Source organism: Theropithecus gelada, chromosome 12 (assembly GCF_003255815.1).
Source record: "Theropithecus gelada isolate Dixy chromosome 12, Tgel_1.0, whole genome shotgun sequence".
Lineage (NCBI taxonomy): Eukaryota > Metazoa > Chordata > Mammalia > Primates > Cercopithecidae > Theropithecus > Theropithecus gelada.
Window position 1 is genome coordinate 87,230,357 of NC_037680.1, and position 16,502 is coordinate 87,246,858.

The 16,502-nt window shown below is 36.2% G+C and overlaps 1 protein-coding gene across 2 annotated transcripts in view; it reads left to right on the forward strand.

Moving 5' to 3' along the window:
- CPS1 (carbamoyl-phosphate synthase 1) overlaps positions 1–16,502 on the forward strand; it is a 191,330-nt gene that overhangs the window by 88,532 nt on the left and 86,296 nt on the right. For both annotated transcript variants that reach the window (XM_025405628.1, XM_025405627.1), the window contains exons 3-8: positions 449–558; positions 3,581–3,725; positions 4,678–4,767; positions 7,256–7,312; positions 10,149–10,241; positions 15,576–15,665. In XM_025405628.1, the coding sequence (XP_025261413.1) occupies positions 449–558; positions 3,581–3,725; positions 4,678–4,767; positions 7,256–7,312; positions 10,149–10,241; positions 15,576–15,665 (585 nt within the window). The remainder of the gene's footprint in view (positions 1–448; positions 559–3,580; positions 3,726–4,677; positions 4,768–7,255; positions 7,313–10,148; positions 10,242–15,575; positions 15,666–16,502) is intronic.

The window sequence follows — 16,502 nt, forward strand, 5'->3', positions numbered from 1 at the left end:
AAGATTCCTTCTGGCTCTAAATCTCAGAGTGATGATGAGCTGTATGGCACAATTCACAATGTTTTTGCAAACTCATGAACTTTCCTTAAAGCTGTTCTTGAGCAAAGCTAGAGAATGATAAAGGGGAAAAGATAGACATATAACATTTCAGCTAAAGTGAAGTATTTCTGGCTTGTCAACAACTCTACAAGTAAACTTAGAATAGACAATGTATCTGCATGCTTCAGTTCCTCTTCCAAGAAAACAAAACAAAACATCTGCCAGTTATAGGAGCCATATATCCGAAGAAAAGTGACAAGCAATAGGAAAGCAACTGGAAATCTGGGCACTGTGGTTTCATTAAATATACTATGCCTTTATTTAATATATCTGTGTATTTTACCTTTGGAATATTTTTGTGTGTTTTGTATTGTGTATTCTGCTAAGATTCATGCAACTGTTTCTTCAGGCACAGACAGCACACATTGTCCTGGAAGATGGAACTAAGATGAAAGGTTACTCCTTTGGCCATCCATCCTCTGTGGCTGGTGAAGTGGTTTTTAATACTGGCCTGGGAGGGTGAGTAATGCTTCTTTTCCAAGGCTTTATTCTTCCTCTATGTAGAGAAATAACCGGATGATCTCACTCGTGGTGGCAAGTTGAAATCACTGCATCATAATTAGACTTCATATTGTCCTGAAGTTGCACCGTGCCTTGTGCATAGCCTACTGCAGCCGTCCTTGAAAGAAAGTTAGACATGAATGTCCTGCTACTGTAAATGAAAGACAACATGGGCATGCTGGTGGTCCCCTGGATAAAGAGAACAAAATGAATTCTAGAAACTTAGATTGTGAGGACACAGGTTATGTGAGATTACCAAATGGTTTATCTAAGGGGAGGTATGGGTCTAATTAAGGTGAAAATTGGAGCAAGGAAAAGAATGGATAGTACATTCTAGTGTCATTTCATTAGGAAAGAATCAATTTTGCACATCTAATATGAAATACTATAAGGAGATAAGAAAGTCCTTGGGTATTTTATGTAATTTTGCACTCTAGTAAGAAAGTTGAAATAACAGATACATTTATTATCTTTAATCAATGAGAGAGCAGCTGTGTAGATCTAATATTTTCAGTAATTATCAACTATGACCTGCCTTAGTATTTAAGACCTGCTAACATGTACAGCAATGAAAATGAGAGTTGCTACAGAAATTAAGTGACTGGTTTTACCTAGTTAATAAATGTTTGTTCACCTGGGAATCAGGAGGCTAAAGTTCTAGTCTCAGTTCTAAGGATAACTATATAATATTGGGAACATCACTTAAGCTTTTTGAGTTCTAGTTTCTTCATATAAAAAGTGGGGGGCTGGATTAGATACTAATTTAAACTGGGGATTTAAACATGTCTTAAAAACATGACTAGATTGATTGAAGGGGTTTCCAATAGAGATTCAATCCAACTAGTATTCTATGAAATATTTGATAAATTCTTTAGAGAAATTTGAGTTAGCCTCATAAAGACAAGGGGGCATTAGGTTCACCGATACTAATTGACCAAACTTCCATTATATTATTAATTTATATTCTTTCTTAAAGTCTTGCCTCCCTGTGTGAAATGAAGAATATTAGATGGGTTTTTAAATAGTTCCACTGGTGAGAACATTAAATTACAGTGTATTGAAACCTGTTTGCAAAGTTTTGCTTCACCAGGCAATTATTTAAGCTTTTCGACAGCACTAATTACTAGCTGTGTTAATATACCTGCCAACAAACAACTGTTTAATATAGATCAGAATGATGGAGGGCACTAGAGTTTTCTTCTCTGTGATAGATTACAGGTAATAAATCTTGTCACATCACACAAGTCAAACAGGAGCTGATGGATTAATTTGCTCCCAACATTGTAGTTCTCTAAAACAAAGTATATTTATTCATTTACTGAAGAGTATTGTAAGCATATGTTTAAAGGGAACGGTCAGTTCTTTTATGGAAAGAAAGAAGAAAGAGAAGTAAAATCAAATTAATTAAAGTTCTTTTGATGTAGGAAAAGGCATTCATTTATAAGATTAGTCCATAGACCCTATATTTCCATTGAGAAATGCTGCTTTCATTCATTACGTGCCTCACTCAGTAAGGTGGTTGATAATTAAAGGGGTTATTTTGTTTTTCATCTTCAAGCAATGCATTTATATTGTGGGCAGGTCTTGGTTAAAAAATTATCAGTTCCTGACAGATAAGAGACAGCTGAGAAATTAACTGATGGAAGCTGTGGATAAACACCACAGCCTGGTCACCTTAGGGATTGCAGAGCTGGAAGAGTAAGTATGTTGTTGACAAAGTTAGTTCTGGTAGGCGCTAGTCTGGATGGTGTTAGAGAATTTATGTTGACTACTGCCTGTGTTAAACTTTATTGCTTTCAAAATCATTGATTCTGTCCCCCTGAGCACCTAAATTCACTTTCAGTTGTAATCCACAAAAAAGATTTGGCTTAACTCATTTTGCAGAAAGTGAACATGGAAGAGAGCAGAAAAAAAAAACCCTGAATTGCAATGTATTCCAGTGCATAGAAAAAGTGTAGATAGCTCCTGGTATTTATGGGAATAGTGTTTCTTCTTCTTAAGGCTGAGGCGGGAGAATGGCGTGAACCCGGGGGGCGGAGCTTGCAGTGAGCCGAGATCGCGCCACTGCACTCCAGCCTGGGCGACACAGTGAGACTCCGTCTCAAAAAAAAAAAAAAAAAAAAAGAATAAGAAATGTGTGTGTGTGTGCATATATACACATATGATATGTATATGCACACACATACACACACGATATATTTGTATTTTTCCTCTCACTCAAACTTTAAAATATAGCCCTCCTGCATTCCTCCCTAATTACATATCAGCATCTTTTAACTTAGAAGTCAGAAAGGCCTCAAGTCAGGTCTGTCAGATGAATTTTTTTTCTTAGCAGATAATAACTCCCAAACTTATATGGTTCTTTCTAAAATTAAAATATTTTAAAAATCAACTTTATTGAGTTATTCTTTCATATAAATTAACTTACTTATTTTAAATATTCATTGAATTTTAATAATCATATATACTCATGCAACCACCACTAACACAATCAGGATACTATTCAGTATCCTAAAAAATATCAAGAAAAGCTTTTCAATTTTTTGATGGTTACTATCTTGGTGAAACTGGCAGCCCTCAACAGTAAATATCAGTTTGTGCTCAATGATATCTGGTAGGCCAGGCCAGGGAAGTCTTTAGAGTATCTGCAAACTTTAAATAGAGCAGCAATATTTTAAAAATTAAGATGCTAGAAAGGGATTTTTAAAGGAATTTAAAAATATAAAGAAATTGAGGGGATAAAACTTATATGAAAATATACCTTGGTATTCATGAGTTGGTTTTTTTAAATATCAATTTATATCATGGTATAAATTTTTATATTCTGTCGTAAAATTTTCCTAGGTTTGCTAAAATCTAGAGACTTTCTTGTTGGATTCTTCTCATTTTCAAGGGTTACATAATTCAGAGCATGTATGCAGATTATAGCTTTGTAGTTACATACATTACTTGTTGATACTTTTTTGGCATGTTTACCCAGGTACCCAGAAGCTATTACTGACCCTGCCTACAAGGGACAGATTCTCACAATGGCCAACCCTATTATTGGGAATGGTGGAGCTCCTGATACTACTGCTCTGGATGAACTGGGACTTAGCAAATATTTGGAGTCTAATGGAATCAAGGTAGTACCAATGATGGTCATTTAAAAAGTCTCAATTTGAGGGAGTATAGTTAACTTATTCTTAAGAATTAGGATGGCCAAAGTTTCTTCCTCAATATGGTAGTACAAATCATTAAGCTCAAGTATTCAATCTTATTCCTAGGTATATGAGAATAATCTTTAACTTGACAGTATTTTGAGTTTCATTTCTTAGGGCACTTTGAATTTTAATGCATTGGATGAAACTTGGCTTAACTTGAAAAAAAATGTTGCTATAAGTTCAAATAACAACTGTGCTATAAAATAGTTGGGGAAGAATCACCTTTTAAAAGGAGTTTAGTAATCAATTCTGTATCAATTATTTGCTTTTTAAGCTTAATCTCTAGGGGATGATTTAAAGATAGCTTTTATGCCAGTCTAAAAGTAAACATATTAAGATTTCCTAAACAAGGTAACTTTGAATACCATCTTAGGAATATATATCATATGAGCAATTCAAAAATTTATATTCCAAATTCAATCCTATTTTTTCACCATTCCATTTTTGAATGACTTCAACTGATCATTTAACTTAGTTTTCACTATTTCTCACAATTTCCCATCAATTTTTTTCTCTCCCTTAAATGTAAATTAAAAATGATTTTGTTCATCATGTGCATTAAACCAGTAATTGTTAATTAAATTCTTGATTTTTTTTGCCATGCATGTCAGAAGGGGGACCTAGTTTAGCCTCAGGATTTACCAAGCCAGGTAAGCCTGCTCCCTCTCATAATGGTGAATGCAACAATTACGTATTTTAAAAAAAGGGCTTTTTTTTTTTTTTTTTTTTTTTTTTTTTGCCTCTTCTTGTTTTCAAAAATCCTAAGTCTCATGTCAGTGGATATCATAAAACTTAAAAACAAATGCAAATTGACTCACAAGAGTTAGATAATAATTTGTGATAACCTCTTTAAAATGACTGCCTGTCTTTCTAGGTTGCAGGTTTGCTGGTGCTGGATTATAGTAAAGACTACAACCATTGGCTGGCTACCAAGAGTTTAGGGCAATGGCTACAGGAAGAAAAGGTGAGAAATGTAATAGGGCATCCATCATCACCTAAGGAAGATTGAGAAGGTGCCTGTAGATTCAGAAGTGACAAGCAGACAGAGGAAGATCATGTAGTTTGGGATCTTTGCATTTCAGAGAGGGATTCCTTCTCTTACTATATAAAGGCTGAAATGTCTGGATTCCTCCTGAAGTGCTGATGAGCACGTATTTTCAGTTTATCCACTAGGTGGCACTCATACATGCTTGGTAGCATTTCACATTTGGGAGAAAGGGGGTAAGATAAAATTTTAGCATTTTCTCTTTTTAGCAATTGAGTCTTTTACTCTCCTTCACCGTTTTATCTAGAATGTAGTTATGGAACTTGCTTCATGGGTTCTAGTGTTCTAGTACCAGCTCTACTGTTAACTGGTTGTGTAACTTTGTGCAGGTCACATAATCATTCTATGCAATACTTGTGTCATCTCTAATTTTTTTTTTTTTTTTTTGAGACGGAGTCTGGCTCTGTCGCCCAGGCTGGAGTGCAGTCGCCGGATCTCAGCTCACTGCAAGCTCCGCCTCCCGGGTTCACACCATTCTCCTGCCTCAGCCTCTCGAGTAGCTGGGACTACAGGCGCCCGCCACCTCGCCCGGCTAGTTTTTTTGTATTTTTTTTAGTAGAGACGGGGTTTCACCGTGTTAGCCAGGATGGTCTCGATCTCCTGACCTCGTGATCCGCCCGTCTCGGCCTCCCAAAGTGCTGGGATTACAGGCTTGAGCCACCGCGCCCGGCCAATGTCATAAGCAGATTACCATCAAGTTTCGTTGGGCTTCAACATTATGACATGTAATTATATATAATTTCATTTGAAGTATTAATAATATCAGAAAAGGGTTATAAAACTTTATCTTACACTTTTAGTTTAAATATTGATTTCTTTCTTTTTTTTTTTTTTTTTTTGAGGCGGTCTTTCACTCTTGTTGCCCAGGCTGGAGTGCAATGGGGCAATCTCAGCTCACTGCAACCTCTGCCTCCTGGGTTCAAGTGATTCACCTGCTTCAGCTCCCCCAGCAGCTGGGAGTACAGGAGCCTGCCACCATGCCTGGCTAATTTTTTGTATTTCTAGTAGAGAGGGGGTTTCACCATGTCGGCCAGGCTGGTCTCGAACTCCTGACCTCAGGTGATCCACCGCCTTGGCCTCCCAAAGTGCGGGGATTACAGGCGTGAGCCACTGCGCCCAGCCGTAAATATTAATTTCTAATGAAATAACAGCATTTGCCTTGTTTGGATGTTAGAAGTATGGACTTGCGTCCATTAACTTCATCTCCTGTTTTGCTGTAGCTGCTTTTTGTTCAACTGCTGGGCCTGATATTGACAGAATTTTATTCTAAGAAAGTGCTGCCTCTCCAATGAGTGTCTATCTATGGGGTCTAAACATTGCTTCTTTCTGACAAATAAAAAAAAATCTCGATCCTGGCTTTTTAGATCTCATTCTTTCTAAATTTTAAAAGGGAGAAGAAGGCATCCATATCATATCCTGGGCCATCGTCATTTTCTTCTCAACTATTATCTGAATTTATCTTCCTTATACAGGCAGCTAATTTCTGTAATCGTCATTTGGGAGACACACTTTTCTCCCCCCAGCCCCCACAACCCAAGGTTTCCTTTTCTTTTTTGTTATTTGACCCTTGTTCTCATAGCTTTTCCATGTCAGAACTAATAGTTTTAGTGTAAGTCTAACCAATGGCTTGTAAGTTTGTTTTTTAAATGTGCTTTGGATCTTCTTCCATGATCACAGACATGTAGAGTAGAAAAGAATCCAAAATAATAACCAGTTCAACTCCTTCAATTTATAGGTGAGAACAAATACATTGCTTAAACATTTCTCAGATAATTAGTGGAAGAAAAAAAAAACTAAAACATGTTTTCATTTTTCTAACTTCTTTAAAAATTGTTGTTTTAATAAAAAGCCTCCAGGGGAATAGAGCCTGTTTTCTTGATTCCTAACTCATTACTCTTTTTTTATACTACATGTGTCTCTATCCAACCTAGTCAAAGAAACAAAACAAATGGTGGTCTTACGTGATGGACTAATAGGATGATCATGTTTTAGAACAACATGACTACTCAACATGGCCCTTCAGAAAAATGTGTTGAGGGCCTACTCTGTGCCAGGAACATTTGGTTCAAAACATAGATTTGCATATTATTGCTTATGAAGTTCACCAGTGTGATTTAACTTACTTAACATCCTGGGTTAAAAGCAACTGAAGTGTAGCAGAAGATTGATGTTCAGAATTTCTCATTTTTTACTCTGAGAAAGAACCTGGGTATTAAGAGTCCTATGCCTAACTGTAGCAACAATTTACTGTGTTCTGACAACACAGTCACCCTGGGTCAGAGAAAAGAAAGAGTGGAGAAATTATTTACTGCCCAAAAGATAGATGAGGCCAAGTTTGTAACTTGGAAACAATATGCTGGATTTAATTTCCTCCAATTTCACTGTCACTACAATTTTTTTCTTATAGGTTCCTGCAATTTATGGAGTGGACACAAGAATGCTGACTAAAATAATTCGGGATAAGGTATAATCATCATCTTTAGCCAAATCTATGTTTCTGTGTGTGTGTGTGTGTGTGTGTGTGTGTGTATGTATGTATGTATGTTTCCCTCAATGCCTAAGGGATCCATTAATATGTAAAGGAGTGAATCTGGCCAGCTTCTGCTATTTGGGTCTCTGTTATTTTGCTTTACTATTTTCAGTGTAATTTTCAAGACTGAATATTTGATTGGTATGTTTTTAACTAAATGGACTTGATATTCATTCACCTGGCAGTTTATTGAGTATCCACTATGTGTTTATTATACCAACAAGTCAAGGCATTTATAATTCAGCTCATGTGATAGAACTTTAGTGAAACAAGTGGAAAAGGTAACAAATTGCATGACAACGTTGCCTGAAATGAAAACCTACATGCTGAAAAATACACTCCAGGAAGTGTACAGCATTGTTACTATTATTTGTTTCGTCCTTGTGAAAGAGTTATCTGTTAAATTAATGCATTATCTTTCGTGAATGTGCCAAATAAGCCCTGCATGCGTTACTTCAATTATATAGTCTTTGTTGAGATCATATCAATGACCAAGGTGATAAAAGGGAAGGTTATCTTTTGCTTTCATGTCTGATTGCTACAACATCTGACCCCTTCTCTGAGAATATCTCATCACCATCTGCTTGTTGAGTTTATTATTATTTTACTTGAAATTTCCACATTCCAAATCAGAAAGAAACATTACTTCACTAATGTTAACTAAATTCCCCAAATGCAACTAAAGTTTTCTTGCTAAATATAATTACATAAAAATAAAAAGATAAATGATACAATTTGAAACTACGCATGTGGGCTGAGTGCAGTGGCTCACGCCTGTAATCCCAGCACTTTGGGAGGCTGAGGCAAACGGATCACTTGAGGTCAGGAGTTCGAGACCAGCCTGACCAACATGGTGAAACCCATCTCTACTAAATATACAAAAATTAGCCAGGTATAGTGGCACATACCTGTAATCCCAGCTACTCAGGAGGCTGAGGCAGAAGAATCACTTGAACCCAGGAGGCAGAGGTTGCAAGGAGCTGAGATCATGCCACTGCACTCCAACCCGGGCAACAAGAGCCTGTCTCAAAAAAAAAAAAAAAAAAAAAAAAAGTACATATGGGAAAAGGAATCTTCAAAAAAATCTTTTGTAGATTTCTTGTTAGGATACAGGCTCTCTGTAAACAGAAGGAAAAACAGCTTTGAAAATAAAAAACATGTCCAAATACCCATGACGAGAAGGAAGACAGCGAGCGTTTACGCCATCATTCTATCCCACCTCTGATTTTATTCACTCTACCATGATTTTCCTGAGAATAGGTGTTAGTGAAATTATATATCCCAGGGAGATTCTTGTGTTCTCTCAGCCTAATGATGTGTGTGAGCAGTAAACAATGACGAGACTATAAAGGTGGGAAAGGAATACAGTTGAAAAAATCAATTCAGATGGCAGAATTGGCAGGTTGAATAAAATATAGTCAGGCCTAATGATTCAGGAAAACTTTACAAGACCATACTTGTCTTTCACGTGATATGTTAGGTTAAAATGAGCCCTCCTTTTATCATAGGCAGTTAGGTTTTCAAAATTGGCTGAATAGATTGGCACAGACAAAATAGTATTGCCTCATAATTGTTTATCAGTGATGGTGGTTCGTATTAAAATGTATATTATGGCTTTCACTTCTATTAATCTTAGTTTGAAAAATAAGATCGTATTTCATTCAGAATGTTTTAAGAAAAGGGGAAGGATAACTGAAAACCAAATTTCAAAATTAGGGATCCATAAATATAGACAAGAGATTATGTGACTTGGATTCTAAAAGTAAATACAGGCCACCTTGAAATTTAGTAATTTACTATGGAAGTGAAAGGTGTTTTTGAGGTAATGTTCCCAGACTTAGAGGCAGCACTCTGAATTTAATAATAGCACTGAAATAACCATCATGCTTGCATGACACATAGGTACTTTCTACTCTCACTTACCCCCAAGTGACTTCTCTCCCAAGAAATACATTTAAAAGGGAAATGAAGGCTTCCTTCTATTTCCTTCAATGCAATAATTTCGTCAGGGAAGGGCAAATCAATTAATTATTTTGAATTTTTACCCCTCAATAAAATCTTGACTACTAAATATAGCATATCATTTTTCTAAAAGCAGACTTACTAACAAATAAGTAAATCTCAAGATATAGCTGAAAAAAAGATGACATTGTCATGTTCAAGCTAGCAAGAGTAGTTTGCGAAAACTTTACAAAGGGTTGAACATTCTTTAAATTCAAGCCCTTGGGAACACTTGGACATGAACATATCTAAAATAGTGAATATTTTCGTTGCAAATTCTAGAAGTTTATGACTTATGTTGCATTTCCTCTTTGTGAATTAATATTACTATCACAATAAATGAATTCTCATTCTTTTTATTTTTTTGGTATTTTTAGATTCCTTATTGTCTCAATAGATTTTTTTTTGTCCACTTCTCTCATGAAATGTCTTTAGGTCATAGACACCGAGGAGTGTAAGTTTACTAAATATCCCAATTTGCATCAGCCCAGAGCCTGGAGACCTGAATTCTGATGCCTTTTGACTTTGCCTACATCAGGCAATGGTGTCAGCCCTAGAAGAACTAATTATATTTCCAAGAGTATTTCCCAAAATGCATGTGCAAATTACTTAATCTTTTCAGTTTGAGAAGACGAAGATCTTCCACTGATGATTATGAGTAGTTATAAAGACATCTAAATCTTGGAGCAGCTGTTTAAAGTCCCTTTGAGTTTATCTTGTCAACACCTTCATCGTTGCTTCCTTTTAACTAAACTTTTTAATTTGATAGGGTACCATGCTTGGGAAGATTGAATTTGAAGGTCAGCCTGTGGATTTTGTGGATCCAAATAAACAGAATTTGATTGCTGAGGTTTCAACCAAGGTGAGGGGCTTTCCTTTATATTTTTAAGTTTTATTTGATCCTGTTTAGACCTTTCTTGAAATATCAAAATCTTCATTTAGGCAGAATTTATCTTCCAGAAGCACCAGTGTTGAGGGAAAAAAGGGATCTCATAGTGGCTAAAATACACGTTACAAAATCAGTGCATTTAAAGCTGGTAAGTTTTATTTACAGGCTTACATGGGAAACTTCATGCCCCGATTTAGAGGATTTTTACTATTATTTTAGTGTTCCCTCCACCCTTTCTGATTCTTCAGCTTAGGATTTTAACAATGTCAAATAAAGGGAGCACTGAATTGCCAAAGATAGGTACAGTGATGATGAGGAGTCAGAGCTAGTAACCTGCCAGAGAGCCAAGAGAATTTTACAGAAGTCAGGTACAGTAATCAGAGTCTGGGGCATTTTGTGCAGGAAAAATATTTATTCATACACTAAAGATTTATTGTGTTATAGCTTTGTTTCAAAATTGATGTTCATAATGATGACTGAGTCACCCTAAAGTGAAATTCCTTTAGTATACATTTATAAAAAGGTACAGAATACATTTTAGAAAGAAGTTCATTGGTTTTGATCGAAACCAATGTTTCGAATGTAGGTGTGAGTGAGTTTCTTGAGCTGCAGTCTCTGTCCTTGGGGAACATAGAGCCTTGTGGAACAAGCAAGCAAGTAAATCACCATGTGCAGAATCCTGTGATAAATGCTGTCCTTGGAGTGTGCATAGCATGCTGCAAGGGCATGCATGGGGCAGCATTGAAACGGGATAGGTGGATCAGAGAAGGCTCTGTGGAAGAGTGAGCCTCGTTCCGAGACACAAAGAGCAGATAGTAACAGTTGGGTCGATGGAGAAGCAGAAGAACTTTGTTTCAGGCAGAAGGAATGGTTTGCCAAGAGGCATAGAGGTACAGAATAACATAGTATGTTTGAAGAGTTACGCACAGTTTGGGATGGCTGAACAAACGGGTTCACACCTATTGGTTTACACACTTGGGCAAGGATGAGTGGAGATGGACTGAATGAAGCTAGGTCTAGAAGGTTTCATATCATTGGCTAATCAGCACTTCCAGAAACTATTGCCAACTCATTCAGTGTCATTTTGAAGCAAAGTAAAACTGAATAAAAGAGCAAGCAACTAGAAGGTTATTGTAACTTATTGGAACAAAACTCATGAGACCCTGAACCGAGCAGTAATAGCAAGAACAGATATAGCAACCTAGGCGGCTTATACAAATGGGAGAAGGAGGCACTGAATGTGGCCAGGTAAAAGATCATCCTATTTTCTCCCCTAAGGATTTCAACTAGTTTGGTTGAGCATAGAGATTATGTCATTCGATATCTGAGATGTTTATGGGATACTGCTATGACTTTTTTTTTAAAGAAAAGTTTTTGATCCACTTTGAAACTTAAAGGAAGAATTGCTACCTTCTGTTTTTACTACATACAATGGGAGATAAAAATAGAGCTTCTCTTTCCAAGGACTATGTATTTGGTTACCACGGGGCTTTACATGTGGAGAATTTAGCCCTGTGGAAGCCTGTGTGGCATCATTGTTATTGGCTGGTTCTGCCTTGGGGTTTATTTATACCATAGCAGAGATGGCTGCAAACTTCTGTTCCATCACCAGTGTGGCAATGGAGTCTCTCAGAGAAACTCTACTTTATCCAAGTAGAAAGTGAGTGTTATTTCAACAAAGGCGATTGAAATTCTTTGACAGGAAGGAATAGAAAAAGTACATGTGGACACAAAGTTTGATTTTAAATAGGTTTATTCACTACAACATTTTATTCCTAGATATAGCAAACATACACTTTTTTGCCTATGATATTTCATAATCATCATGGTCTATTCAATGTGGTAGCTCTGGTCTTTGAGGAAAATAATAACAACCAAGTTTTTTTGAACACTCAGTTAATTTTCATAAAAACTCCATGTCATAGATGAAGAAATAAGCTTAGCAAGTAAGTCTATATAAAATCAAATGTAACTTGCCCAAATTTAGCATCAATTTGAATTCAAGTGACTCCAGAGTCTCTGTGGCTAACCTCATGCTATTTTTCTTTGCATTTTGATGGGGGTTTGATGGAAAAGCCTTAAAAAGCTCAATTTCTAGATTTCTGCTGCATGAATTCAAGAAACCTCTTCAAGACTCCCTGTGAACCTATTTTCTATTTGGCCTGCATCTTACAAGGTCTGAATATGTTTGCTTCTCTACCTACGAACCTTTTCTCATGCTTTCTTCTTCCCCTTCTTGTCTGAAGAAGTCAGTTTCAAGAGTCAGCTCATTGTTCCTGTGTGAAGCTTCCATGACTCAGCTAACCTTTGGATTCCATGTCATTTAATAAATAGCTTCAGTATAACCAGGATCATATTGAATTTAACTCTCTGGAAAGATTGTCTCTCTCACTTGTCTTGGTTGGCTTTTTGAGAGGAGAGGCCATGGTTTACTTACTTGAATCCCCAGCACTGCCCATAGTACCTTTCACATAGTACCTGGTCAACAAATAGTGAATAGATAAAGGAATATACAAAGCCAGTAAATGGTAGTTAGAGTTGGTGGTAAAGAAATTGCACATTCTTATTTTCCTTCAAATCCTTTAATCAGTGTTTCTTATGGTTCTATGATCTCCATTATTCATATAATAAAATTATCATTATTAATAACTATGTCTTATTAATAAAAAATAGGCATGATCTGTTGAGTACTTATTATCTGCTAGGTTTCTTCTAAATGCTTTACACTGATTAACTTATTCCATCTTCAGAGCAATTATATGAGATGGATATTATTAGGAACTCATTTACTGATGAAGAAACTGGGGTGTAGAGAGATTAAATACCTTCCTCAGTGTGAATGGCCACAGGATTTATATGTAGGAAGCCTTGGTCTAGTGTCTACCTTTCAGAAAACATCATCTCATACTGCCTTTCAACATACTACAAATAATGGTTATACTACTAACAGTTATACTATTAGTAACCATCATTATACTACCATGTAATCATATTCAAATAAGTTTACATTGTTTCACTCCCACCTTTTACATATGCAGAGTAAGGATTCGATAATTTTAAATCAGAAATGGTAAAATATGTGAATATGTGAATATGCTGGAAACAGACTCTTCTTGTATGGGTATCCTACCCCCTCCTGTGACCAAACTTTGTCACTGAGGGTCTTTAGAAAGGATGTTCCCATGCCCTTCCTGACACCTGTTCATCTGGGAAAATATTCATGCTGTGATATAGCACCAATCAGAAGGAGTATAGAGAACATTTCGTAAGGAAGAGTTCCAGTGTGAGAGTTTTTAAAGGCTTTAAAAAAAAAGTTATTCAAAGAGTCAAATAGTCTGATCAGTAACATGTAAGACTCAGAGGAAACACACATTGATATTATCTGGTATTCAGGCTCCTGTCACATGAAAATGAGGGACAAAGGTTTGGGGTTCCTATAAATTAGTACTGAGTTGTGATGTCCATGTCGGGCAGGGATGTGCATTCGAAACGTGTTGTTAAAGAAAATGAATTTTAAGTTAGATATGTAATTACTTATATGTATGGAATTTGATCATGGTGTTTGCAATATTCACTTCTGATTTTTAACTTTAAAATTGGTCCTATTCATATGACTTCCCTTTGTTTTACATATTTCCCTGTGAAATGATTTAGTTTGAAACATAGCATGATAGAGGGTGATGATAGATGATAGAATGTTAGAATTGAGAACTGCCTTGGTGGTTTAGTCTACCATTTCCTAAATTGGAAAACAGTGGTGTGGAGCAGTTCATCTGAAAAAATTCTGTGGTCAAGGAAGGTTGAAAAATGCTGCATAATATATTCCTCTCTTGTAAGTCCAAACACAAATCCATATATGCAAGTATTCATGAGGTCTTGTGTAAATTCTGTTATTCTTATGGATAGTATTTAATGTATTTGTGTAGAGACCAGCAAAAATGAGCATATCTGTGTTTTTATCTATGTCAAATCAAGGGAGATGCTGCAATGGTGAAAGCTGGCTCTGTTGTTTCTTAATGCCAGTGCAATTAAATAATGTTACTATAGCTATGATAAAATGTGCATTTGTATCAGGAGATTACATATATTTTGTGAGTTTTGTTTGGCTACATGCCTTGGAAATGTTGATAACTTCATTCATTGTCTTGTAATTACAATTTTCTGTAGCTACAACTAGATGGTAATATTACTTTATTTCACAGCAGAAGCCTAAGGTTAAGAATAGATCTAAACTTTTTCAAATTATTTGGTGAGAAAGAATACCTGTGGCATTCAATTCAGCAATAACTCCCCCAGATCATGAAAGGATGGGGGTATGTTTTTTCCTTCAGAATAGTCAGTGGGAGGAAAAAAACACATATAGTTTATATATTTTTTCCTCAACTACAGTCTAAGGATTATAATTTCACATTCTATCTAGACTTAATGGAGAGGTAGATATTTCAGTCAAAATAAACTGTTCTTTCCAATATTCAGTTTGCACTTTTCATCTGAAATTTTTCACAAATGATGAAATCATCCTAAATTCACAGTGTGCTAGCTAACAACTCTCAAAGCAGGAACCAGTGTGTGTGCCCAGCCTTCTAGGCTTTCTCTCTATTTCTATTATTTCTCCTTTTATGACTTTGGGGAGCTGCTTCTTGGGTTAATGCCTGTGAAAATAGATCTGCCTCCCAGCCGTGCTTTAGACATAGATAATGATTATGATATGCTCTGGGGTCTTTTCATGAAATCTACCATTTAAATGCAAACAATTGCACAGCAACCTAAAGGAACTGGTGGTCTATACCTGCCTAGCAATTCCTGTGACTCTCATACTGATTTTATCCGTTAGGCCCCACTGAACAAGCCTAATGTACAGTAATTCAGCTTTACCCCATTCAATCTTTAGTGCAAGTTGAGGATCAAGTGGTATTTAAAGCACAATGTATCTATTGCCGCATCTGTCTAGTGCTGAATCAGGCAATAATACTTAAAAATTTCATTGCTAGTAGTTGTTAATGAGGCAAAACATGGGAAAGATGGTTAACTATGGACGCAACCAGTTTCTTAGAGATCATTGTTATTACTGTAATCAACAGTTTATATAAAACAGTAAAGTCTTTTTTTCCTCATAAAAAAGATACAGTCTGTGGCACTTGCTGTGCCTTTCTTACAAATTGTTTGTTAACTGCCAGTCACTCCCTAGTAGTTAACAGTCAATCTGTTACCAATCTAAGTGCAAAGCATTGTCAGATGTGTTTATGGTTTTGATCTGTTGCCCATAGCTGGGACTTCCCTCTCATTCTCTGGTTTTTAAAATGGCAGGATGTCAAGGTGTACGGCAAAGGAAACCCCACAAAAGTGGTAGCTGTAGACTGTGGGATTAAAAACAATGTAATCCGCCTGCTAGTAAAGGTAAGTAATTTGTTCATCTCAAAGGTGAGGGTTTGCCATATTGACCATTAGTGTTCAGCCAATTTCCTCTGTCACAGAGGAACTTAGGCATTCTTTCAGAATGTCAGGGGTCTACACTCTTCTTGTTGCTTTTGATTTACAAAATAACAGATTTATCCCTGTTCAAATTAAAGATATAGACTGCTATGGTTTTTCTTAAAAAAAAAAAAAAAACCTCAAGGGCCACTAAAACGTGGAAGAAAATGATGACTTTTCTTGTCATTAATTGACTGACAGTCTAAGATGCATCATGTTCACTTTCTTTGTGATATAGAGATGACCAAAAAGCTAGAGCCTGTCTGATAGCATCTTCTTTGGGCCTACATTTATTATGCACCACATGTTTGTAGGAATCATGCCCTGACACAGTGTGAACTGTCAGTGCTTTTATATCAACTGTTAGACAACCAGTTAAAATTAAATCTTAACAATTCTCAAGGAGAACTTAACCATCATAATAATGTTTCTTAAACAAAGTTTGGTTAGGATTTTTCCTTCTCCTCACTCCTCTCTCAGTCTGTCTCTATCTACACATCTCCCCTCCATACACACACATACACACACACACACACATTTGCATAACACCAAATTAGCATGCATATTGGGAGATTCTTCATTGTACCTCCTTATTAGAAAATATCAGCAATATTCAAATCATGATTTCAAATTCTTTTCAATTTTATTAACAAACATTTGCATGGATAGCATGCATGGTAGCAGATGCTGTGGATGACCTTAGACAGGTCACTCTAAGGTCACTCTAAGACCTTAGACAGGTCACTCTAAGGTCACTCTAAG